Source organism: Takifugu flavidus, chromosome 3 (genome assembly GCF_003711565.1).
Source record: "Takifugu flavidus isolate HTHZ2018 chromosome 3, ASM371156v2, whole genome shotgun sequence".
Taxonomy (NCBI): domain Eukaryota; kingdom Metazoa; phylum Chordata; class Actinopteri; order Tetraodontiformes; family Tetraodontidae; genus Takifugu; species Takifugu flavidus.
The window spans coordinates 6,773,404-6,800,283 of NC_079522.1; the positions used below are offsets into that span (position 1 = coordinate 6,773,404).

The 26,880-nt window shown below is 47.3% G+C and overlaps 1 protein-coding gene across 3 annotated transcripts in view; it reads left to right on the forward strand.

The window, feature by feature from the left end:
* nhsl2 (NHS-like 2) overlaps positions 1 to 26,880 on the forward strand; it is a 73,648-nt gene that overhangs the window by 25,199 nt on the left and 21,569 nt on the right. The window contains exons 1-2 of one of the 3 annotated variants that reach the window (XM_057028078.1): positions 12,796 to 13,116; positions 26,019 to 26,255. In XM_057028078.1, the coding sequence (XP_056884058.1) occupies positions 13,008 to 13,116; positions 26,019 to 26,255 (346 nt within the window). In that variant the 5' untranslated portion in view covers positions 12,796 to 13,007. Of the gene's footprint in view, positions 1 to 12,795; positions 13,117 to 17,134; positions 17,325 to 26,018; positions 26,256 to 26,880 lie in introns of those variants that run through there. The other 2 variants (XM_057028079.1, XM_057028077.1) reach the window with 2 other exon arrangements.

The following is a 26,880-nucleotide window of genomic DNA, read 5'->3' on the forward strand; positions in this document are numbered from 1 at the left end:
TGAGAAGGCGCCGCTGGATTCCATGTGAATTTGCTGTAAAAGATCACCATCACCACCAGGGATGACCACCTTGCAACAGACAAATCTGTCCCATAATTTCTCTTCACGCAGATCTCCAAAGATGCAGCATTTGATTCTCAAGTCACTGAAACATAATTCAGTGGTCTCACCTGCCCTCTGTGTAGAACTCCTGACTTTCCGTTTTAATAGTGGATCACAGCTCACATTAAAGCTTTCTCTTCAGGCATTTGGGATCCTCCTTGGATTCAGCGGGAACAAAGTCTTGTGCTCTCATTTCTCTTGCGAAAATGAGCATGAAAGTTCCAAAATCTGCTTTGTCTGCCACTGACACCATGTTTTCCCATGGATGACAGAGTTAGTGGTCATGTTCTGGTCTATTAATCAACATGATAGGGATGCAATAAGACCACACTGATACCCCGCACCCCCACCTGGTCACCTGTATAAATAAGTGTTCCCCGGTACGGTGTCTGTAGTGGCTCAGTAATCATCAGCAGTAACACAGTGACTGATCTACAGACAGTCATTCATTTCACAGCCTTCATCCAGAAGCTGATGTGAAGATCCTGTGCACAGGATCAGTGGTTTCTGCTCCAGTCAACATTGAGTGTTACAGTTTGGGATGTGGCCACCAGGGTGCAGCAGTGTTCAGCTGTTAGAATCGATCTGTTCACTTAATACCCTCTCGTTCATCATTCTGCCCCATCTCTCCTCAGTTTTCTTCACCACTTGCTCTGCCTTTAAATACCTTTTTGCTAAAACCATCCTATAATCTAGACCAGGGGTGCTCACAATTTTTCAGCATGTGAGCTACTTCCAAAATGACCAAGTCAAAGTGATCTACCCACCACAAAAATGCAAAACTTCTAATTAGTTTCAAATGTATTGAGGATTCTTTGTATGTACAATGTATGTTGATGTATCTTGCATAACCGAATGAGCCAATTTTGCAAAACACACATAATAATTAACTATTAACATGTTTTGTAATTGCCTGAGTTTACTTTGATGACTTGCACTGAAGTGAATCAGCCAGGGATGCATAGGGACAGGAGCTGCTGACAGCCAGCCTCACGCACACTTCCAAATGTTCATCAGTCATGGTGGAACGGTATTTGGGCTTAATAATCTTCATTAGACCGGCTGATGAGGCAAACGCACTTCGAAAATGACATCGTGAAAATAAAGTCCACCTCCCATTCCGCATGAAAGTGATATGTTTTTGTCTTCTTGGTCCCGCTCCCTCATTCATTTTGATGACCAGAAGCTTTAGCGATGGCTTCAAATCAGAGGTGATTCGCTGAATAACTGAGCGCTTCTGACTGGCTGCCCTGTATATCAATCAAGTGATGGGACAAATGATAGGCTGATAGTTTTTAATGCCACGCCGCGATCGATCAGTAGATCGCGATCGACGTAATGAGCACCCCTGATCTAGACTGATTAAGAACAAATCTGGCAAAGATGATTAAATGATGCAAATGCATCCACAAATTTGCTTTTAATGTACTGATAATTAGAAAGAATTAGGTTTAATCCAGTGTTGAAAGACTTTGTGGGCATCGTTGATGTCTGAAAGGGACGAATACCATGATTATTCTCAGTGAGACTAAAGCTAGCAACCAACAGGTGTGCTCCATTAAGCCTTAACATAAATGGTGTAAATCCACCCAAATTCTAATTTAGTCCACCACTGAACTCCTCAGCTGATTTAGTTGGGAGTTTGTACGTAACCATGGTGATGACAGTGTGATTTTGCTGGACTACACATGAACCTCGTGAGTGATACAATTGGTGAGCAAAGGCTGGCCCAGGCTGAGCATCTGTGCTTAACATCTCAGTGCCCCGTCCCACAGCGCCACCTTCAGGGGCCTTGTGAAGCTCATGCCGCGGTGGGTCGGGGAGGTTTGGCAGCAAACGGGGATCAGCACCTTCCTAGGCAGGTGTTCAGTGAGAGAACATCCAAAATGGGTTATGTTGGAATTAAATGTGAACATAAGAACATGTAAACTCCTCTCTTCCTCCTCACCTTCGGTCATATTGAAACACGGCCCTCCACGCAGAAGCTCCCATATAGGGCCTTTGACACTTCCACATGCTTCCCACCCCTCATCTGGTTCTACTTAAACAAGTCAGAGCCCATTTTTCTCTTGTCACGAGAAGGTCGAGCTTGTTTTTGCTGTGTCCAAACTGTTTGTCGACATCTGACCATCCATCCACAGCCCGTTATGACACAGGTGTCGCGGGATCCACTCGCAACACAGCAGTTCTGGACAGTTTAAAGAAAGGCTTTATTAGGTGTCAGGTAGTTTGCACTAACTTTCTGACATTTTTGGCGTTAGCAGAAGACACCTTCCTGTCATAAGGACCTGTGATGGGTATGGTATGGACCCAAGTGCAGTACAAAACAGGACCAAACGCATCTGTCCGTCGCCCACGGTTCTCCAAAGGTTCTCTGTATGTGACTGAAGAACTCCTGCATTAATTCATACAGTTGATGGTTTCTGGGATAAATTAAGCCTCCAAAATGTGACATTTGGAACAGTAGTATTTGTTTGGACTGGAAGAAGATGTGAGGACGCTGGGGAGGAGATGGACTGGTCGAGTGACATTGAGGAGAGAGAGAAATTCTCCTGGTTAGGAGCAGAAGAAATCAGGAGTTGGGAGGACACACACACACACACGCACACACCACACACACACACACACACACACACACACACACACACACACACAGCTTCATCTCTTCACATTTCCCTCCATTCGCAGGCTGAATGACGCTACGTAACGCTCGTTGGGTTAGAGTGTAGCCGAGCTAAAATTGCAGCTTTTGTTGTTGGAGCAGTTGGGTTTAGCCTGCTTCTGCACCGTTCCCACGCCTGTGAAGGTGTTCCCAAAGAAGCTTCAGTTGATGCGACCAACATATGACTGAAGCAGGCGTCCATCGGTCCCTCTGAAGACACAACAGAGCAGAAACACGCAGATGGAGCGTCAGAGTTCCAGGCCAGGATGAATGCGTTTTACTCTGGAAGTCTTCGTTCGCTCTTCACCCGTAAACTTCCCGGTGTCTGACGGCAGCGCGTCCAATCAGATGAGGTTATCTGCTTCATGGGGATTAGATGATCTTATGTGGTCTGCTGCAATGTGTGAGAGCCAAGCGGCTCCGGAGGATCAGAGAGCGCTCGCGGCGCCTGACAAAGCGCAGGTTTGGAGTCAGCAAGGAGTCTATGAGTTACCATAGCAACAAAGTCTACATGCAGTGATTAACTTTAGCTGTTGCGTCTGGATTCCGGGCTGTTGTTGACATGTTTTAGATCAACATGCACACTTTAATGTGGCGTTTGGGTCTACACAAGTTCGTCTGTGCCATAATAACTGCTCCATTCAGCCTCTCTGTCCCACTATAAACAGTCCATTTACCCTGTCTGTCCCACTATAAACAGTCCATTTACCCTCTCTGTCCCACTATAACAGTCCATTTACCCTCTCTGTCCCATTATAACTGCTCTGCTTCCCTTCAGCTGTCTGTCCCACTATAAACAGTCCATTTACCCTCTCTGTCCCATTGCAACCAGTCCATTTACCCTCTCTGACCCATTGCAACCAGTCCATTTACCCTCTCTGTCCCACTATAAACAGTCCATTACGCACTAAAACCTGTCTTTTTATACATGTTATATTCTATCCTATTCGCCTTTGGTTCTGGGCCAAAACTGTTCTAATTTCCCAAACACCATATAATTAACTAATTATTAACATTTTAGTAATTGCCTGAGTTTACTTTGATGACTTGCACTGAAGTGAATCAGCCAGGGATGCATAGGGACAGGAGCTGCTGACAGCCAGCCTCACGCACACTTCCAAATGTTCATCAGTCATGGTGGAACGGTATTTGGGCTTAATAATCTTCATTAGACCGGCTGATGAGGCAAACGCACTTCGAAAATGACATCGTGAAAATAAAGTCCACCTCCCATTCCGCATGAAAGTGATATGTTTTTGTCTTCTTGGTCCCGCTCCCTCATTCATTTTGATGACCAGAAGCTTTAGCGATGGCTTCAAATCAGAGGTGATTCGCTGAATAACTGAGCGCTTCTGACTGGCTGCCCTGTATATCAATCAAGTGATGGGACAAATGATAGGCTGATAGTTTTTAATGCCACGCCGCGATCGATCAGTAGATCGCGATAGACGTAATGAGCACCCCTGATCTAGACTGATTAAGAACAAATCTGGCAAAGATGATTAAATGATGCAAATGCATCCACAAATGTTTTTTAATGTACTGATAATTAGAAAGAATTAGGTTTAATCCAGTGTTGAAAGACTTTGTGGGCATCGTTGATGTCTGAAAGGGACGAATACCATGATTATTCTCAGTGAGACTAAAGCTAGCAACCAACAGGTGTGCTCCATTAAGCCTTGAATCCACCCAAATTCTAATTTAGTCCACCACTGAACTCCTCAGCTGATTTAGTTGGGAGTTTGTACGTAACCATGGTGATGACAGTGTGATTTTGCTGGACTACACATGAACCTCGTGAGTGATACAATTGGTGAGCAAAGGCTGGCCCAGGCTGAGCATCTGTGGTTAACATCTCGGTGCCCTGTCCCACAGCGCCACCTTCAGGGGCCTTGTGAAGCTCATGCCGCGGTGGGTCGGGGAGGTTTGGCAGCAGAACGGGGATCAGCACCTTCCTAGGCAGGTGTTCAGTGAGAGAACATCCAAAATGGGTTATGTTGGAATTAAATGTGACCATAAGAACATGTAAACTCCTCACAGGTGTCGTGGGATCCACTCGCAACACAGCAGTTCTGGACAGTTTAAAGAAAGGCTTTATTAGGTGTCAGGTAGTTTGCACTAACTTTCTGACATTTTTGGCGTTAGCAGGAAGACACCTTCCTGTCAATAAGGACCAAACGCATCTGTCCGTCGCCCACGGTTCTCCAAAGGTTCTCTGTATGTGACTGAAGAACTCCTGCATTAATTCATACAGTTGATGGTTTTTGGGATAAATTAAGCCTCCAAAATGTGACATTTGGAACAGTAGTATTTGTTTGGACTGGAAGAGGATGGAATGAAGATGGAAGAAGATGTGAGGACGCTGGGGAGGAGATGGACTGGTCGAGTGACATTGAGGAGAGAGAGAAATTCTCCTGGTTAGGAGCAGAAGAAATCAGGAGTTGGGAGGACACACACACACACGCGCACACCACACACACACACACACACACACACACACACAGAGCTTCATCTCTTCACATTTCCCTCCATTCGCAGGCTGAATGACGCTACGTTTAGAACATAAGTCTGAAATTTGGTGTGAGTGTAGCCGAACTTTAAGCTAAAATTGCAGCTTTTGTTGTTGGAGCAGAATTGGGTTTAGCCTGCTTCTGCACCGTTCCCACGCCTGTGAAGGTGTTCCCAAAGAAGCTTCAGTTGATGCGAACCAACATATGACTGAAGCAGGCGTCCATCGGTCCCTCTGAAGACACAACAGAGCAGAAACACGCAGATGGAGCGTCAGAGTTCCAGGCCAGGATGAATGCGTTTTACTCTGGAAGTCTTCGTTCGCTCTTCACCCGTAAACTTCCCGGTGTCTGACGGCAGCGCGTCCAATCAGATGAGGTTATCTGCTTCATGGGGATTAGATGATCTTATGTGGTCTGCTGCAATGTGTGAGAGCCAAGCGGCTCCGGAGGATCAGAGAGCGCTCGCGGCGCCTGACAAAGCGCAGGTTTGGAGTCAGCAAGGAGTCTATGAGTTACCATAGCAACAAAGTCTACATGCAGTGATTAACTTTAGCTGTTGCGTCTGGATTCCGGGCTGTTGTTGACATGTTTTAGATCAACATGCACACTTTAATGTGGCGTTTGGGTCTACACAAGTTCATCTGTGCCATAATAACTGCTCCATTCAGCCTCTCTGTCCCACTATAAACAGTCCATTTACCCTGTCTGTCCCACTATAAACAGTCCATTTACCCTCTCTGTCCCACTATAAACAGTCCATTTACCCTCTCTGTCCCATTATAACTGCTCCATTCAGCCTGTCTGTCCCACTATAAACAGTCCATTTACCCTCTCTGTCCCATTGCAACCAGTCCATTTACCCTCTCTGACCCATTGCAACCAGTCCATTTACCCTCTCTGTCCCACTATAAACAGTCCATTACGCACTAAAACCTGTCTTTTTATACATGTTATATTCTATCCTATTCGCCTTTGGTTCTGGGCCAAAACTGTTCTAATTTCCCAAAACAACAGTTTTATTTGGGTCCTTCTAAAAGTCTTTTTCCTTTATTTTTTAAGTTAAATCCTTGGGCAGAGTGTCCTCCAGATTATTTTTTTTATCTTCAGACACGGTCCCCTCAGTAATGTAATGGGGATTACTCCTCACTGTGGAATTCCTTCTAAATAATGACTCCGGGCGTGACTCGGATTCCCACGCTCCTCATCTGCGGCTTCAGCGGTGTCATCAATCACCAAGCCGATGACATTGCGTGCAGGCGATGTCATCGGCTGCTGCCAGTTTGAAGTGATGCGAGCGTGTTCTTGGTCGCATGGAGCACACCACTGGCCCATGCAATTTGCAGCAGAGGATTAAAAACAAAATAAATCAGAATTCCAAGCTTTCCTTTCCAACTTTCCACAATCTTTAGCACTAGCTGGAAGTTCTCCCCACCGTAGCAACATTGCATCAAGTGTAGGGATACGTAGAGATGGAGCCTGCTGTTGCGTCAGCGTTGCCTTCGGGTTCTTCCTGCCTCAGACAGAAGAGGTGGCTTAGAATTCCGAACTCTTCGTGAAAATCCCCGTAAAGGCTCAGCTGTTTATTCCCATGCAGCCCTGTTTCCATCATCCCATCCATCCATTTTACCTCTAACTTCTCCAAGTTTTCTATCCCCTTTTCTCACCTCTTCCTCCTTATGGACATTATATAATCTAATTTCCCACCTCCCGTTGTGGCCCCTGTAGTTACCCCCCCCCCCCCCACACACACACACACACACACACACACCATGTCCACATTATCTGTCCCAAACCAAAGTTACATAATGCAAATGGGGCTCTGAACCACAAAATTCTTATGTAACCCCTTTTGTTTCACACCACAGCGCAGAGTCCCCAAATATGGGAAAGAATAAAACAACTTTTGAGGATGATGCGACGTATTTTTGGTGAAACTCCCCTGTCAGACTGCATTGTGCGCATTGCTATAACACCCTTATGCAACATTAGCCCAAACGTCTTGCGTTCACTCTCAAAATTAAGGCTCTTTCTGTCACTGGCAGTTGACGCTTGATTTAATTTTTAGCGCACAGAAGCATATGGTGCATCGTCCGCCTCACAGCAGGAGGGATTGGCTCTCTCTTGGGGGCGAGGTGGACTAGAGCTTGGGTGTCCACAATGTATTCCCCTGACCACTGGGTTTAGCACCACATGCTAATCTAGTCAGCAATGAGTAGAAGGTTAATAAATGATGCTAATTCTATGCATTTGGGGTAAAAATGATTTTCTTTAATGCAACACAGGTGCATTGATGTTGCCAAACTTGGTTCCACATGTTACTGTCGCCTCAAGTGTGGGAATGTTTCTGTGGAATTGCTCCCGCAGATGTTGCTATCGGTCTAACCGGGCCACCTGTTTATTCCTCACGGCGTCCAGCATCTCCGGTGTCAACACACACTGCGTTGGCTGCAGATAAGGTTCATTATTGTGAGAAAATTCCGGATCCCACTGATGATTCGGACATAGCAGATGTGCGTGAGCAGCTAATGGTGGGAAAGTCCGTTGGAACGGCTCAGTCGAGCCTGTCTCCCAAAAGGGAACTGCAGTTTTAGGTATTGTTTTGCTCTCGTCATACACAACTCGCTTGGATGACAAGGTTTGGTTATAACTCTTGCCTCTGTGTGTTGTGTTGAAAAATGCCAAGCCAATGTGTCTCCGAAAAAAGTCAAGTTGTCTCCCGGAATAAATGAAATAAAGGATTTGTTTCAGCCAGACTGTAGATACCAGAGGGACACTCATATATTTAATACCTCCCACATTTTCTTATTAAACTAGCAGCAGTAATCTCTGCAGGGTCAGGATTAACAGCTTAATGGTCTCTGACAGCACACACATAACAATACACACACTTACATGTGATGCATACTTTCTCACATGCAGACAGGATGGATGTCATCTCACTAATTTATATATATATACTGTTTCACCAACTCAAGTTTTCAGGATGCGGGTCCATCAAGAAGTCAAATCTCTGCAATTTCTTCTGCGCTTCTTCCTCCCTGTGTGGGATTTTCCACACTCGTTTTATAATTTAAAGTCAGAAGTATCCATTAGATGGAGAGCAGCCACAATTGCGTCCATTATTGATCAATCTGCAGAAAAGTGCAGCTTCTATAAACTTGCCCAATGACACAAATCCAAAAATCTGACAGATTTCCAGACGTTGCCACAACTCAAACCTTCACCAGTTCATCCAGGAATAAATTCTAGACACCCCAACGCTGAAGTGCTTACAGATATTAATCATGTCGTCATTTGTTGTTCTTCTAAAAGACAAATTTATGGCTGTGATTAAAGTTTTATGCGCTCAGACAATCAAGTATGGATTGTATGTGTGTGTGTTCGCATTTACTACACATGAGGTACCAAAAGACTCATTCTACGAGCAAATTGAGGCCATGTTTGGGGATGTGGGGCTATTTTTATGGGCCCCACAACTTCAAAGGAAGGTTAAGACATGATTTTAAGGTTTGGTTAGGTTAAGGCTGTTCTGGACAGGATATGTATTTGTCTTAGTATTTTTCAAAGTTAGAAGGTGTGTGTGTGTGTGTGTGTGTGTGTGTGTGTGTGTACATGCAATAAACACATTTTCTGTGAGTGTAATCCAGTCAGAAACCTCGCTCAGCTGGAATTATTAAAGGGCCGTTAATTACCCATAATCCACCTCGTACCAGATGTCTGCTCTGCTGGAGTGGACAGGAAGTTTGTGTGTGTGTGTGTGTGTGTGTGTGTGTGTGTGTGAGTGTGTGTTCAGTGTGGCCTCTACACATCCATATGGATGCATTTGTCCTTTTTCCCATCATCTGTTGCACTTTTCTCCAAACCTGGCACTCCTCCTCTCCTCCTTTCCTCCTCTCCTCTCCTCCTCTCCTCCTCTCTCCTCTCCTCCTTTCCTCCTCCTCCTCCTCTCTCCTCCTCTCCACCGCTCCTCCTCTCCTCCTCTCCACTCTCCTCCTCTCCTCTCCTCCTCTCCTCCTCTCCTCTCTCTCCTCCTCTCCTCCTCTCCACCTCTCCTCCTCTCCTCTCCTCTCCTCTCCACCTCTCCTCCTCTCCTCCTTTCCTCCTCCTCTCCTCCTCTCCACCGCTCCTCCTCTCCTCTCCTCCTCTCCACCTCTCCTCCTCCCCACCTCTCCACCTCTCCTCCTCTCCCCCTCTCCTCCTCTCCTCCTCTCCTCTCCACCTCTCCACCTCTCCACCGCTCCTCCTCCTCCTCCTCCTCTCCTCTCCACCTCTCCACCTCTCCTCCTCTCCTCTCCTCCTCTCCACCGCTCCTCCTCTCCTCCTCTCCCCCTCTCCTCCTCCTCCTCTCCTCCTTCCCGGCCCACAGATCTGTTCACGCCTCCCTCCCTCTCTCAGTTCAGTTCAGGATTCTGCCGCTGCCTCCACAATAATGGACAAAACCTTCTGTCTGACCCTCCTGCAGGTACCGTTTTGAATTACTACTAATTTGTGGCTTTTCTGCATTTTTCCATGGATTTTCCTTCAAAGAAAACTAGTTCAATAGAAGTTTTTGCTAATTTGTGCTCAGACTGTTATAATATTGTTTGTTTTGTTGGCCTAAAATTGACAGTATTGTGTAAATGTTGCAGTTTTTTCACTCAGTATCTCTTTAGTTTGCCAGTTTCTTTGTAGGGTTGTTCACTAACTCCATGCTTTGAAAACCCAGAGTTAAAATCAGTTGTGCTTTAACACCACTGATTTAATGATTAGCAGCACTTAACAACTGAAGACAAAATAAAAATGCACTGAAATGGCCTCCAGCGAGATTTACCAAAAGTAAGGCAAGAGTCTTCACCCCTTTTTATCTGTATATATTGTTTAAAAATGCCCAAAACCATTATCTTACTTTTCTGGGGCAGGTGAATTCAGTTTAAGCTTTTAAAAAATGCACAAGTTTCATCTGAAGAACAACAGAGCGTGCATATGAGCACGTGTCGGGATTTGACGGCGGCTCTGACAGCAAATAACGGCGGCGTTATTCGGCCCGATGGCTGATGCGACGCGGCTGCTAGCGTGAAATCTTAATAGCAGCTGCCAAAGTGGCAAATCAGCAAGATAGCGAACAGGATACACTTTCATTGGCGTGGCGCGCCCTTGTGCTGCCGTTATGTAAGGGCCGGGTTTTCACGGGCAATCTTTGCGGGAGGCCCAAGGATGAACCTGGATTAGAGACAGTTAGAGGATCTTTGTCAGGAATCCCAGCAGATTTGGCATGAACGGAAAAGGAAAAGAGGGGAAATAAATTTGCAGCCTTCAATTCCCCCGGTGACGCCAGCCCTCCACCTGCGGTGTTTTTGTTAGCATTGCTCTGTCAATCATCTCCTCCCTGGGACTCAAACTTCAGATTAGAAGGAAATCAGGTTCTAAATCTACCTGAACCACTCTGGTGATCTTTGGACCCACTCAGTTTACCATTTTAGCATTAGCATTTGCTGGAAACCAGCTCGTTAGTGTAGCTAACGGACTAGGTTAGTGTTCTCTTTACATGACAGGGTATTTATAACTCTTTTAAAAGAACTGGAAGTTAAAAAAGAAAAAAACTCATGAATTTATATGCAAGTTGATGTTTTAGGTGAAAATCACCAATGGAAAGGTTGTTTCACAGGATGAGTGTGAAGAGGAGGAAGTGAGACTGATTAGTGATATCAGCAGGGACGCACGCGGGGGTTATAACAGGTCAAACATTGAGCATTGAAATTCCATTACTGATGGCGGGGGAGGACCCATGCACTGGGCCAAACTCTTTAGTGTTCCTGAGACGCATCCCTGTGGTACACCGATTGACGCTCTCAAATTAAGATGACAGGTTATAGTGGATATCGCGTGTGTGCGTAGATCTAAATTAAAGGTGGTAAAAAAGAGGCAAAAGGTGGCATCACACTCGTTCTGTAGCGCTCTCTCTCTCTCTCTCTCTCTCTCTCTCTCTCTCCTCTCTCTCTCTCTCTCTCTCTCTCTCTCTCCTCATCCTGTATTCTGTCCTCCCCCCAATCTCAGTCTCCCCAGCTCGCTTCACTCTCAGACTTCACTTTCAATTTTGTCTGCCCCGATCCCGGCCCCGCCCACTCCCACCACCTTCTTTTATGCGTTTTGCCCGACTCTCATCATCACCGGCGGACGCAGACTACTGTGTTTCCAAACATCTTTCTCCAAAAAGACAGATCCTCACAAACAATGGCTGAAAACGTGACGCAGCAGCATTAGAATCCTTGGATTTCACCCATGACACTTAATTGAAAGTCGCCCATGCAGAATCCGGATTAGTATCATATTTCATAGCATATGTGGCAATTAAGGAATTAAGTTTTTGTTCTTTTCCTCCCACATTTTCTCCTCTTTTCTCCCACTTTTTGCAGCAAAATTTCATTAAAAAAATGTACGTCACTGTTATTCGTTCTCAGCTTCGTTGTCCAAATGATGTTTTCTTCACCTCCAATTCTTCTGAATTCCTTCTCTGTCTCCGTCTCCCTCAGTCTTTCCAAATCTACCTCTGTCAGACGCTGGCTCCTGATTGGCTGTTTTTCTGCTTTGCTCTTTATGAATTGAACAGCAGAGGAAGGATATGACTGGCTGAAAGCTCATCAACATGACAAATGGTCCCTCTCCATCTCTCCCCCTTTCTCCATCTATGTCTCACACACACACACTCTTGCTCACTCATATATTCTTTCCCATGCTCACTTGCACCAGCCTGACCTTCCATTGTAATATCCAAGTGTTCACACACACACACACACACACACACACACACGTTCCGTCTTTCTCTCTGTCACACATCCATACTTGCATGCTCACATCTCCCCCCACCCCCCATAAACGCTCGCTCTATAATTCACCCTCAGCCACAGTCACATGCTCTCTCTCTCTCTTACACACACACGCACACACACACACACAAGTATGCTCTGTTTTGTGAACAGCTCACGTAGCGCACGGCTCAACCCTCACATACATGGTACAGGACCCACGCTCGCTCGCTCGCTCGATAATTCACCCTCAGCCACAGTCACATGCTCTCTCTCTCTCTCTTACACACACACACGGCCAGACATGCAGCCAGAGCGATGGTGTGACCCACTGTCCTCTCTCTCGCTCCACACACACTCCAACACAGTTTCTTCCTTGTCTCATCCTGCTCTAGCACACACGCACACACACACACACACACACACACACACACACAACACACACACACACACGTTCCGTCTTTCTCTCTGTCACACATCCATACTTGCATGCTCACATCTCCCCCCACCCCCCATAAACGCTCGCTCTATAATTCACCCTCAGCCACAGTCACATGCTCTCTCTCTCTCTTACACACACACGCACACACACACACACAAGTATGCTCTGTTTTGTGAACAGCTCACGTAGCGCACGGCTCAACCCTCACATACATGGTACAGGACCCACGCTCGCTCGCTCGCTCGATAATTCACCCTCAGCCACAGTCACATGCTCTCTCTCTCTCTCTTACACACACACACGGCCAGACATGCAGCCCGAGCGATGGTGTGACCCACTGTCCTCTCTCTCGCTCCACACACACTCCAACACAGTTTCTTCCTTGTCTCATCCTGCTCTAGCACACACGCACACACACACACACACACACACACACACACACACACACACCGCCAGCCTCTCTCCGTGTCCGTCGCTCGCTCATCCAGCGCGCTTGTGCGAGTGTGTGTATGTGTGTGTGCTGGTGGAATGAAGCGGTGATGTTTTGGGACAGGAAGAATAGCATGGGCAATTCCCAGCGCCGGCCCAAAGGACGACACAGACCCAAATCGGCAACAGGTACTCTGTCGTTGTCTTGATCCTCCTTTTGTCGCATCACATTTGTCTCTCCATCATCTGCGCCTTCTCCTCGCCATCCCTCATATTCAGGTGTGTGTGTGCGTGTGTGTGTGTGCAGCCGCTCCATTCATTCACGCGCTCCCTCCATCCGCTCATTCATACATGGTATTCCTGCTGCAGTCCATCTCCTCCTCACGTCCAGTCCTCCCTCCTCTGTTTTTTAATCCAACAAACGAACAACCGGGCTCGTCTCCGTGTTTCGTGCTCTTGCAGTCCGTCCGTTAGGTCGCCTGTCCCTTTCCATTTTCAAAAACCACCGTCCTTCCCTCTGAAAAGTCATCCACGCCTCCAAACCCTCATGTCTTGTTCCCCATTCTCTTTCTTCTCTTCATCATTACGCACCAGTTTCTCCATCTCGTGATAAAAAGGGGATTATATCATCAATAACATCAAACATCAGCACGTCACGTTAGAATACTGCCGCTGATTTTCACTCCTCACGTATCTCGTTAAGTCTAATTTGTCCTTTACACATTCTTCTCTGCCAGGCACCACCCTTTTGGCACCCAGCCAACCATAATCCATTGTTTTAGCAGCTCATCCATCCATCCATCCATCCATCCATCCATCCATCCATCCATCCATCCATCCATCCATCCATCCATCCATCCATCCTCCATCCATCCATCCATCCATCCATCCATCCATCCATCCATCCATCCATCCATCCATCCATCCATCCATCCATCCATCCTCCAGTTAGTTGCCAAGTTGGATGAATTGGGTCAATTGGTCTTCTGCTCTTGGTGTGCAGCTGAGCTGAAAGTGTGTATATGTGTGTGTCTGTGTGCCGCCACATCCCTGCCGATACGTGCGTGTCAGAGAGTGTGACCGCTGGGCCACGGCGTCTCGACCGGTGGCCGACGGACGGGGTTACTAGCAGGCTATAATGTTGCGGTGGGCAAACGAGATAGAGATGAAGGGCAGCACCCTTAGAGAGAGCAAAGAAGGTGGAAGTCAGCACTTGTAAAACCTTGTCAGACAATAGATGGCGGGGGGGGGGGGGGGGGGGTTGTTGGGGGCAGCAGGAGGTGAGGAATGGGGTGTGTGGAGAGTACTGGAGACACATGATGGACGGCCAGGTGTGATGAAAGGGTGGCGGACGTTGCACAAAAAAGCAAAATCAGGGTTTCTGCTGCAGAGCTGCGCACATTTGTAACCCAGCACCAGCCTCCCTGTCCAGGTGTGTGTGTGTGTGTGTGTGTGTGTGTGCTGTCGTGCAGAACTCACGTAAGCTCTTACACGCGCTCACACACCTGCCATCGTGCATTGACCAGCGCAGGTCCCCGCCCTCCCGCACACTTGACCTTGACTTCAGTCGCTCATCGCCTTCAGGTGGCGGCAGTGACGTCGCCGGGGGTTACGCGGCTGTCGCTCACACAGATCACGGCTGTGGTGACGATGCGTGGCTGAGAGGCGATCCACGCAACGTCGGGCAAAACGCCAGCCCTCGTATTGCTGCTAATGATTCCTCAGCTGTGAGAATACAGGAAGGGTTCCAGCTTTTCCGTCATTGTAGCTGTCAACGAGCGATCGTTGCCTCATCTGTGCCATGATGTGCTTTGGGGAATCGAGCAGCACTCATGTTAATGTTTGGTGTGATCCTATAAATACAACGATGACCATTTTTGTTCAGTGTTTGCTGGGTTTTGCCTTCTTCCCAGTAGCCGTGAAAACTTGAACGTCAATTGCAATATTTGCACATGATCACCTGGCAACGTGGAAATGTGTGGCTCACCGGATAGTGCTTGTTGACTCGTCCATTAGTTTCCTCTTATTTTAGCCCATAAATGGCAGCGAAAGGAGGTTGACAGGAAACCAGGGAGTGTTGCTGGCTGTCTGGCCTCTGTGTGTTGCTACACTGTTAACAGTTCCTCCATTAATTAGGCGGGAATTGTACCATAAAACTCTCAAAAGCCAATTACAGCATTTTTTTAATCAACATTTATGCATCACAATTGTCACCTGCAGGATTTCTGTACAGGTGTTGAGCGCAGATTCACCCTTCTCCTGAATGTAGCGAAGCTAAATTATTTCAATCCGAATTTTAATGATACAGCTTTTTGTTCCAAAAGGAGCGCACAGACCACCAAACTGAGGTCTAAGGAGGGATTTTTGATTCCCTTTCTCCTCTTTAATGCTCTCCTTTTGCCTCTGTTAGTTTGGATTTTCAGTTTTTCCTCTTTGTGGAGGTGCTGAAACCTGCTTCCTAATTTAAATCCCTGTTATTCGCATCAAATCTATTTCAGTGCTCATCTGCTGCTATGCAACTGATGTGCTTGTCATTACCCAGTAACACTTGTCTTTTCACACTTGAAAATGCAAAAGAACCCAAACAAATCTTGTTTCTGAGACCTTCCTCCTGCGTGGTTCTTAATCCATTCCCTCGCTAAGCCTAACAGCGATGACCAGGTGCATATGCATACGCCAACCACGTTCATTCATACATGTTCAGATGGATGATGTCATGTTCAGCAAAACCAGCAGCACTGCAGCGGGAGAGAGGGAGGAGAAGAGAGGGAAACAGGAAGTGTGTGTTGGGATAATTGGATAGAGGCAATAAGGAGGAAGGAGGGCTATACAGAGATCAGACGGAGGTTGATGATGGGAAAATAGGCGCCGGGAGAGGAGGAGTGGCGAAACGAGAAGACCGAGAGAACAAGCAGAAGTATCGGAGGAGACAGGAAACACAAGGGACATATGGCTGCAGCCGCTGCCATGGTAACCATAGGTGTGGTAAAGCAAGCGGGTCAATTGATTCATAGGCATGAGCGTCCGAGTGCACGTGAGGCTGCATGTTTGTTAACAAACGGCTGGTTTTCCATTTCTTCCTTTAGGGGGCGCCATTGCGCCTGTTCTATAAAAAGCAGTCTGTTTGAAGTTCAGAGTTTCATTTTGATGATTGTTTGGATGAACGGAACATCTTCAGGTTTAGGGCTTCAAATGCCATCGTAGCCACCGTGAAACACCCATGTTTCTCTGTTGGATTAGAGCAGGAGAGATGTATTAAACCTTAATTCAACGCCCCCCTCATCAGCTTTTGTGCTTTATTCACTTTCACATCAACCCTCAAGCCATCACGACCGATTACCTCCTCCGTCAGGAATTTAGTGCCTTGCTGAGAGGAACCTCGGCATTAGCAGGAGTAGAAGGCTGATTCATTTGCTGTCTGTGCCGCAGATCTGCAAAGTCAGCACTGCTCCGTCTCCGTTTGCTCCCAGACATCAGACTTTAACCCTCACTTTTGTTTTGTCAAATGATTGAAATGTTTAAACAGGAAAATTATTCTGGTTTTACTTTCTTTTATTTTGTTGGAGCCACTCATTAGGTTACGTGAGGGTGGATTGGCCCAAGCCCGACGTTGACGTGGTCTCCTAGTTTAAGGGCTTCGGTTCAAGACTGTGTGAACCAGCAGACGTTCAGCCTGAAGGGCTACCAGGCCCAGACCCAGCCTGGGTGCACGGAACTCCCTGTTCCTCAGGCCAACGTCCCAAACGAAACAATGGTTTTAAACCTCTGAGGTGGAGGCAGAGTGCACACACACAAAGCCGCTGCTGTGGGTCACGCTTGACACTTCCAGTGTTTACAGGAAGTCGGTGTTGAGCTGGGGAAGGAAAAGGAGGCGACCAGTGCTGACAATAGCCCCCACGGGACAGAAGGATGAAGAGTTCGAATGCACCCATGCCGAATATTAGACTAAGAAAGAGTATTACAATTTGAAATAGGTGGGTCCTCCATTTGGATGCAATCCAGGCCGCTATAAAACACATAAAATAGCTTGAACTCTGCGGCGACGGCTTTAAGGTGCGAGGTGGGGGGGTTGGGGATTGTGTTTGGAGGAAAGAGAAGGAAAAGGGGGAAGAAAAAGACCTCGCACCATCAGCTTCCTCCCCTTCTCTCCCCTCTCCCACCACCAGAGGGAAACTTCTCCCCGCGCTCCTTCACCTTCCATCGTGTCTTCCCCTCTCCCACTCGATTTCTCCCCCTTTCGGACTCCCAGCCCGAATGAGTCACAGGCTTTACCCCGGCTGGCGAGCCGGCCTCTCCTCCTCCTCCCCTTCCTCCTTTTCCCTTCAGGATGGTGTGAGAACGTCTGTGCAGGAGGCAGTTGAGGAACACAGACATGGAGGTTTTCTGGGCCAGATCAGGTAGGACAGCCTGGGACGGCTCACGGAAGGGGGGGTTCACAGTTGTCACAGGAGTTGGGAGTCGAGTGGTACCGAAACAAAGTGGCTTCTTATCAAGATAAGAAAGGCAGTGGAGTGTTCCTGGACATTAACGTGACTGTTGGAGGGGGGTGTTACCGTGACTGTTGCTGTAGAATCTGCAGAAACGCGCACTGCGGGGGCACCGCGCTGCTTCTGGAAGCCTCAGAAACACAGGAAATCGAGTTGATTGTCAGGAAACTGGAGCATTTCACAGGTTTGTAAAGAATCCAGGTGGAAATGCGCTTAAAAATGTCTTCCTTTATTGGCCATCCGTGACGGGGAAAACGATCTTGTTGCACGCTTGCTGACAGCATTGGTGTTGCAATGTTTACACTGTGAAATATTCAAGCGTGGCCGCTTGGTTTGATCAAATATTCATTTCAGTTCTCCAGAGCCTCCTGCTTCCTCATTTTTGACCCCCGTGGTTGTACGGCACTTAATAAACAAGCTTCTACTGACATTTGGACTGCTGTGTGTGTGTGTGTGTGTGTGTGTGGTGTGTGTGTGTGTGTGTGTGTGTGTGTGTGTGTGTGTGTGTAGTGGGCTCTGAAAGGCTCTCTGTATGTTGAGTTGTACATGCAGAAAACTCAGTTTTCGCACATGTCTGTAAGTGCACACCAAGGTCAAATGAGGAGGTCAAACACACACACACACACACACACACACACACACACACACACACACACACACACAGGAATGTGTATATTGCTGAAAGTGCGTTTTGCTTCTGGTTTGGTTGCAGTGTGGTTTTGTGCTTGGCTACATTTGTTTCCACACCATTATTATAGGCCTGTGATCCAACACACACACACAAACACACACACACAAACACGCACATACACACACACACAATTCATTCTCCAGTGTGGAAAAATGAAGGCACGTCATCCCCTGATGCAGAAACATGAGCGGCGACACGTCGCCACTGAAGTGGAGCTGTTGGATCCCCCGATTCAGTCGCGTTGTCTTGCATCATCACAGGAATAATTCTACCCCCATCCATTCCCAATCCCCAATTCCCAAATCATCCCAATTTTTCAAATCAAACTATTCAATCCGATCTTAAAAATGAACCCCTGATTTGTTTATGCCATGCCAATGACAGACAAAGAACTTAAAATAACTATTTCTGCTTTCTGGCCCACCAATAGGGGGCGATCAAGATACTTCACTCGTTTGTCCTGATGGTTAATTTACATGTAGAAATGGGAAAGTAGCATGGACAGACAGACAGACAGATGGGGGCATTCAGGTTCCTCGGGAAACATTCAAGTCAAAACAGGCGCTTTGTCTCGTGATGACGAGGAGGAAGAAGCCGGCAGGAGCAATAAATTGTCCTCTGCTGGTAAAAGGTTCGAACAGCAACAGACTTTCCCTGCTCAGAAAGGTGTTCCAGTGGGACTAAAGTGCTCTGCTAATTGATATTCTAGGCTAATTAAAGGTAGAAGTTTCATAATCCAATCACGGAATTAAATAGAATCAACGCAAAGATGCATTTTGTTGTGTACAATAACCATGGCATGATAACCACTGTTCTTTGCTCACAATTATTTAAACTGGACTCAGGTTCCCCCTCCGAGGGTGCATGCTGCCCTGTAATGCTAACACAGTAGACTAAAGGGGGGCGGGGGTGAGTCAGGTATTTCTTTGTATTAGTCATATATTTCTGATGGAACAGCTTTTTAGGTTTAATAATTATCTTGTTGTGTAAATTGTGTATTTCTTGGTGAAGATCTTGTCAGCACCCTCTGGCGGTCACTCTGCATCACTGCGGCTGTTTTAATGTCTATAAAATCAGATTTTAGCCACAGAGTCGCCCGGTGAACGGGAAATAGATGGGGCACTGCTTCCTGCCAGAGTCTCCTGGAACTAATCTAACTGCAGCAGCGCTGTCCTCAGGGGCCAATAACGTGCGCCGTAAAGGGGAAACGGCCGGTTGGTGTTGTGGGGAACCCAGAGCCTGGATGAAAGGTAGGATGGGAAAAAAACAGTCTTGGTTTGTGAGCAGCCTGAAACTTGTAGTAGGGCCATATTGATCTAGCTACCTGGTTCAGGGAGAAAACTAGAGGAAGTGATGTCACAATGCTAACACCTGGTGAAAATAAAAGCATGAGATGTCCCTTCCTGTTGGTACAGTGCTGCAATTTGCTGCCTAAAATATTCATTCGCTGTCGGTTATAAAATGTTAGAGCGGCATCACGCCTGCGGCTGTGTTCTTTAAAAGCACCAAGAAACCTTTGCGTGACGCTGTAGTGACCATGAACCAAGGTGCGCTGGGCTGAAGAGACACAGGAAGATGAATAAACGCGCTCAATGCGGATGACGGCGAGGTTCAAGGAGACGGAGCTCATCCGGGGAAACACAGAGATAATGAAGTTGGGGGCTGCTGCAGGATGGGAAACGGGCACAGGGGTTGACCTCGGTGAGCCGGTGACATCATTTCCTGCCAGTTGGGAGGGTGGAAACCAGGTTTGTGACGGCTGGGCGATCCAGCTGAGTCAGCTCTGTGGAGTCCTGTGTTTGGACCTTAGCGCTTGACCCTAGCCGCGCGTCTGACCTTGAAAGGGTGTGTGGTTAACACCGGCGGAGAGTTTTAGAGGGGATTTTGTCGATGGAGAGGAGTAAAAATGAAGGCAGAGCTCATATTTGGGCCAAGGGGGCTCAAGTAACGCCGAGTCAGAGGCTCAACCACAGCCAGCGGTAATGACATCCAAGATTAGGAATCCTGCTTTGGCGTCCCAGTCTTTACTCTTTCTTTTTAGAAGAGGGAATCATCCTTTGGCCATTTTTTAGACCATTGAGGTTGTTTTGATACGAAACACCTCTCCTGATATCCCAGCAAATCAAAGCAGTCTGGATTTCTTCACTGTCACCCTGTGTGTGTTTTATCTGTTATCCCTGCAAGAGAACAGCGACAGTGCTCTTAGCTGCAGCTGCACATGGTGAATAAGCCCCCTGCACTTTAAATGAGGTGTTACGTATTGTGCGTTATGGATTTTAATGCTGTTTAACCACAAACACATGCTAACTGCTAATAGAGGCCAGTTTTTGCACATTAGCTGTAGACAAAGAGTTTAATGCAATGTGTATAAACTTCCACACTAATGAGCTGTGGACCTAAATTGCTTAGTCACTCACACGGGTGATGCTGTGTGACGCTCTTGTGGCGCTGCAGATTGCCGCCAGTCTGATTCAGTTGTATCCATGACAACTGTGGGATAATTAATGCAGGTATTGAAAATAAAGGCTATTAGGTCCAAATGTACAGATGACGTGTCCATGTGGTTGTTTTGGCAAGACTGTGCATGCATGCGCACATACATGCGTGTGTGTGTGTGTGTGTGTGTGTGTGTGTGTGTGTGTGTAACAGGGGCCAAAATTGGTTTAGCCATGTTTGTTAAGAGGGACAAAGATCCAATTTTATGGTGATTACTGGCATGGAGATGGTTCCCTAAAGATGGTCAAGAGCACCAGTACTGGGAATATGTACACACAGACACACACACACACAGATACACACACACAAACAAACACTTGACCATATACAATTCATTTGCTCCTATTTTCTTTTCTACCTTGCATTAATACACAGGAGGAAACGTCCCTCTTCTCAACAACAAGAAGCGTGTTCTTGCGGATGGAGGGAAACTTAAATGGGATCCTGAGCACAGAGCAGGTGTGGAAGGATTTGTTTGGCTCGAGAGCAGAACCGAGTTTGCTTTGTGAGCCGTTCAGACAAGCTCTAGGATCAGCGTGGGGGAAAAAAACATGCAGCCGTGTTGTTTTGTTGGCACATGGCCGCAGGGAAAGGTAGAGCGGCGTGCAAGGAAAATCAAAGTCACTCATCTGGCGTGATCCTCCAGTGTCAGTTTCTTCACCAAATGGAAAAAAGAAAGAAAGAATTCCTCACGTAGTTGGTGCCTTAATATAAATAATTAGCTCATGATCGTACTACCAATACGTGTGAAAAAAAAACCCCAACTTTCTCCCTGGCTGCAGTGGCGGGAAGCAGCCACACGGGGGCGTGCAAACGTGTATTTTTGGCAAAGATGGTAGTTCAAGACAAACATCCAGTCTGGTAAATATAAACATCAGTAAAAATAGATTTATGTCCGTACAACCTGAGAAATCTATGTCCCCCACCCACAAAAAAAACCCGAAAACAAAACAACAAAAAACCCATTTGGGACAGTGATCGTTTTGTTTGTATTCAGTTCAGTCAAAATCATCCATGGTGGAGGCTGGGGAGCAGATCGCCCTCAGATCTCAGGCACTCACACACGCATGCCAGCACTCCACCTGCTCGCTGTCCCCCATTTTACGTGAGTGTGTGTAATGAAGGAGATATGACAGGCCTAGAGAGAATGCAAAATCTCCAGGGAAGCGAGGTGACTAATGGCAGAGGGAGGGAAGAATAGAGCTCGATGGGATTTGGTGGAATAAAGGATGAAATCGGGAGAGACGTGGAAAGAAGTGGTTCAGGGGAAGCGGTAGGAGCGGGATAAACGAGTCAAAGGCAGGCGGAGGATAAATTATGGCTCACGTCGGAGCAAATCACCTCAAGGTTCTAATGAGTGCAGACAGCCGGGCCTGACTGGAGAGGGGGGGGGGGGGGGGTATTCATCCATTAAACTGGGTGTGTGTATTGATTTAGGAGCATATTCATGTGATGGGAAAAATCTCTTAAGATATTTAAGAGGTGACTTTAGGGTTCATTAATGTGCTGTGCATTCAGTCTTATCGCTGAATAAACATCACTTGGTCACTTTAAATCTCCAAGTTATGTTTTGAAAAGCCAGATTTAGATTTGTGTGCAGGTCTTCTGTCTTTATCTTGGGGCTACTTTGCCTGCAGGGGCAGTTCTGAGCTGCAGAGAAAGGCCTGGAGGAACCTCAACGCAGTTTAAAAACTGACCCAAACCGGGGCTAAAGCAGCAACAAATGCACCCAATCACGAATAACCTGGTGTAATAGCGCAACTATCTAATGATAAATTCAACGTTTTCAGCTCGAAGATCATGAGTTTTACAGTCTGGGACTTTAAACTTTACAGTTTCCAATGAAGCATTGTGAATTTAGTGGGATACATCTAGCTAGCTCAACCTGGTCCTGGTCTCAGGTACCAAATGGGGGCGCACCAGTCAGCCCTTTCAGGACCAGCAGCAGTCGGATTCCAAACCTGACACTTTATTACTTTCACAGCAACGTGACTCAAAGGTCAGATTTGATATCCTCGCTGGCATTTGTTGTTAGCTCATCATTACTCCAAAGGTCAGAATCAGACGGTATCGGTCCTGGGTGGTATTGATAACGATGTGAAGTCGGGGCCCCGTAGTTCTTGTTTGGGTCCGGGCGCAGTCAGTAAATCTGGTTTACTGCTCTTTTAAGAGTCATGTCCCCCCACCTCAGCACACACACACCCACACACACCATTAACAAGCCTTATCATATTCATACAGTCGCCTGCTAAGTGTACTAACGTGTGTTCTCTTCCTGCTAATCCTGTTGCTAATGCTAACCTGAGAATTATCTTTAAAACAATATTTACACAATCCTCAAAACTGCTTCTGGAGTTTATTTTTTTCCCATCTGACACCGACTCACAGATGTCCAGGGGCCCATACGGACTCTCCATCTGTCTTCCTCTTCCTGTCGCCGTGGTTACATTAAGTGAAAGAGAGGGAAAGAAAGCTACGTCCCCGTGGAGGATGATGTGCTCTAGATGTATCATTGTGGCACTCTGCTCAATGCTTAATCAGGAATTAATTGTTAACGCATCCGCAGAGACTCCTGTCTCACCCCTCCATCAAAACAAGCTTCTTGTTTTGTTTTTTTTAGATTTCAGAAATTTCTTTTAAGGTTTCTGTCACTGAAGCTGGTGCTGAAAAGGAGACTATTATGTTTTCTCAAAAGGTACCCCTTGTATATTTCAAACTGGCCACGATGATCGGGAATGTGTCGATTATCTCCTTTCTAAATTGTGCCTTTATGTAACAAATAAGTGATGATGCGATTATGCCGCGGTACCATCTGATTCCAGCAGGGGGCGCTGCACCCCTCTCATCCCACTGCAGCGGCGCAGCTCCTTGACCAAGACTGAGGCCAACCTCCTTAGATAGATGACGTCTCCTCCGTGTGTCGACGCACAGGAGAAGTTTGAAACCCTCGCAGGAGGTCCTCAGCCCCCCCCCCCCCCCCCCCCCCGGGCATCTTGTGACTCCACAGCCTTAGCCCACAGGAACAGTCGCCCACCCGCACCAAGGCGCTCTAATTCCCACGTTGTCACTGTTTGATTTTTACCACTCGACGAGCTCTCCGCGGAAGAAGTCTGATGTTTTCATTTAACTTCAAAAGATTTTTCCAGCTGAGGGGCTTAGCCATTAAAAAAAAAAAAAAAAAAAGCATGAGAGAAAGTTTTCACAAATAGAACATTTCTCGTTTAAATTTACCCTCAAACTGAACAGCCCTTTACTGGATTCATCTGTTGAAAAAGAAAATCCCCAAACCCTTTAATCAGAATGATTTTGAGCTCATTTTTCTCTCTGTGCCACTCCGCCTGGTTCCTCTCGCTGCTCTGAGTGGCCTCAAAGGCGGGTTCTTCGTTGTAGATTAGCAGAAAAGGACGCCGGCGTTTTCTAAAGATGTTTCCACTCAACCCCATGTGACATTTCAGCCAGGACAAAACAGGTCTGCCTGGCTGGAGGACAGAAACCGTGCAGTCAGCACGGATGGGCGAAGTCGCGAACATCTGGATTTTTCAGGCCGGTCTGCTCATCGCCGCGGAAACCTTATCAGCGCTGCATATAAGGCAGTCATGGCACGATCGTTGATTTCACATCTTGCGTCATAAAAAGGGCGGGAAAAGAATCCATTCGCACGGGTGAAAACCAGCGCTAGCGGACGAGCCGTTCAGAAAGTGAGGTTCGCCCGTTTTAAACGCCGTTTGCTCCTCTTGAACGGGACATTTCAGAAGGTTTGACTGACGTTCAGACGCCACTGACGCAACTTCCATCCGAGGTTTAAACAGTTCTAGCCAAAGAACCCTCGAGGTGACATTTTCTCTGGTCCGATGAGCAAGAATTCCAAGGCTGGTATCTGGCAGCAACCGGAATGATGAAATCACAACATTTAACATCCCAACATCAGCACCAGAGAGTCAGAAAAAGAGCAGAGGTTGTTGAGGGAGCGTCCTCAAATGGGACGTGTAGCTTGCAGCTAGAACGGTGCCACCATGGCTAAATCCTGTAAGCATTATTCCCAGGATGGAATACTTTAGGAGAAGTGGACATTGACTCAAACTAAATGAGAAGACAGGAACATAAGTTCGACTCCAGATTGGGAATATAACAGGTGTATCGCGCACGTGGCTGCATCACGCACAGTTCCGTCTGGAGGGGAGTGATTGTGTGGAAGGAGCTCAGGAGGAACCGAGAGACGGGAAGGGTGAAATCAGGATTTCACGCAGTACGGCGGGTTCCTGGCGGGGGGAGACGGCCGCTTCTGAGCAAACGTGACGCCATCGTGCCGGTGGATTCTGTCCGTCTGTCTCACACAACCAGTGTCCTTAAAGCACTTTCAGTGAAGTAGGGAATCTTTCCAGATGTGTGGTAGAGTCTCGGAAATGGAAATTATTGGATGAAATTTGGTTTGTTAGTTGCATAACTTTAGTTCTACCTTTTTCCTTAAGATGAAGTGTTTTTATGGCTTTGGAATTCCCTGTGTTCTCCTTGTTCATCAAGCGTGTCCCCTGGTGTTTCTCCCCAGTTTTCTGCTTTGATGTCCTGTTTGTAAAATATCTTTTTAAAAATATATATACAGCGGCGCCCCTAGTGGCAGGACGGGGCACGTCCTATCTGACTGCTCGGTTGAAGTTGTTTGGACACGTCGGGGGTGTTCGTCAGTCATGTTCTGTCAGCTGCTAACGTGCGGATCGAGCTCATCGCCGCTGAGCCAAAGCGGCTCCGCTCTCACGTCCACTCAAAATGGCTTTGATTTGCTTTGATGGGGACGGAGGGACGATGGTTCGATGCTTCTGGGGCCAATCGGTCATCCAAACTCCCGACATGCCGCCGTCTTCCGACCTCCTCCGGTTCCACGCTTCCTTTTCCCTCCTTCCGCTCTTGCCCTAATGAAACAATTTGTCTAGTTTCCTCCCTCATACCTCCCTGCCCTAATCCCCCCCCCTCTCTCTCTCCCTTTCTCTCTCTCTCCCACTGCTTCCCCCTCCTAATTAACTGCTCTCCGGCTCTGATCCCCTTCCAAATCTCTTCTCTACCTCTCTTCATGTCTATCGTACCCTCCTTCCTCTCTAATACCCTTTTCTCTGTCCTTCCTCCTCCTGTTCCTTTCTTCCTGGGTCCTTGTTCTCCCTGACAACACTCTCTGTTATGTAACACACGTCTCTTGGTGTTAAATATGCAAATTCGTATGTTTTTCTAATCATGTGTGATCTTCCCCCCCTCTCCTTTTCCCTCTCATCCCTCTCTCTTGATTTTCCACTTCCTCCATAATCTCATTCCCTTCCCTTATTTCTTCCCCTCCCTTGTCGTTCCTCTCTCCCTCCATCCATCACTTCCCCTCCACATCTTTCTCTCCCTCTCTCTCTCTCTCTCTCTCTCCTCCCTCCCTCTCCCAGCCACCGGCGGTCTAGAGGCGGAGGGTGGCAGGCGTGGCGGCAGCAGCAGCAGCCACGGTGACGGCGGCCACAGCAGTGTCAGCGGCGGAGGAGGCAGCAGCAGCAGCGGCGGCGGTGCGGCCCATTTCAAGTCTCCATGGCAACAGAGCGTGAACGTGTTCGGCTCGTGGAGCAGGCCGGAGTGTGTCGAGGAGCTGCACCAGCAGGCGCAGCTCAACCTCCAGAGCCTGCTGCAAGGTAAGAATGGGAAGGGGGTGGATGGAGGGTGTAGGTGTGTGTGTGGGCGAGAGTGTGCGCGTGCGGTGGTTTGAGTGGGTGGGAAAGGCGTGCAAGCAGGTGGGGATGTGTTTACGTGTGTTTAGCGTCGGATGAATAGGGGAGTGTGTTGGCCACCTTAAAGGTGTGTGTTAATGTGTAGATGGAGAGTGTGTGCGTGTGTTCAGTGTTGCCCTGCTGCCTGGTGTTGTTCTCCTGAACTAGTGTGTTTGTGTGTGTATGTGTGTGTGTGTGTGTGTGTGTGGTGTGTGTGTGTGTGGGTGTGGGTGTGTGCGTGTGTCACAGTGTGTATCGGGTTCACCTTGATGTTATTTAAGATGATATTTGCGTGCATGGATCGGGCGGCTACTGTGTGTCTGCCCGTCCGTGTGTGTGTGTGTGTGTGTGTGTGTGTGTGTGTGTGTGTGTGTGTGTGTGTGTGTTTGGGGCTTTCAATGACATCTGCTTCCATTTCATTTTCAAATATTTTTGTAATAATATGGGTTTGAAGTTTCCTATCTATCTATCTATCTATCTATCTATCTATCTATCTATCTATCTATCTATCTATCTATCTGTCTATCTATCTATCTATCTATCTATCTAT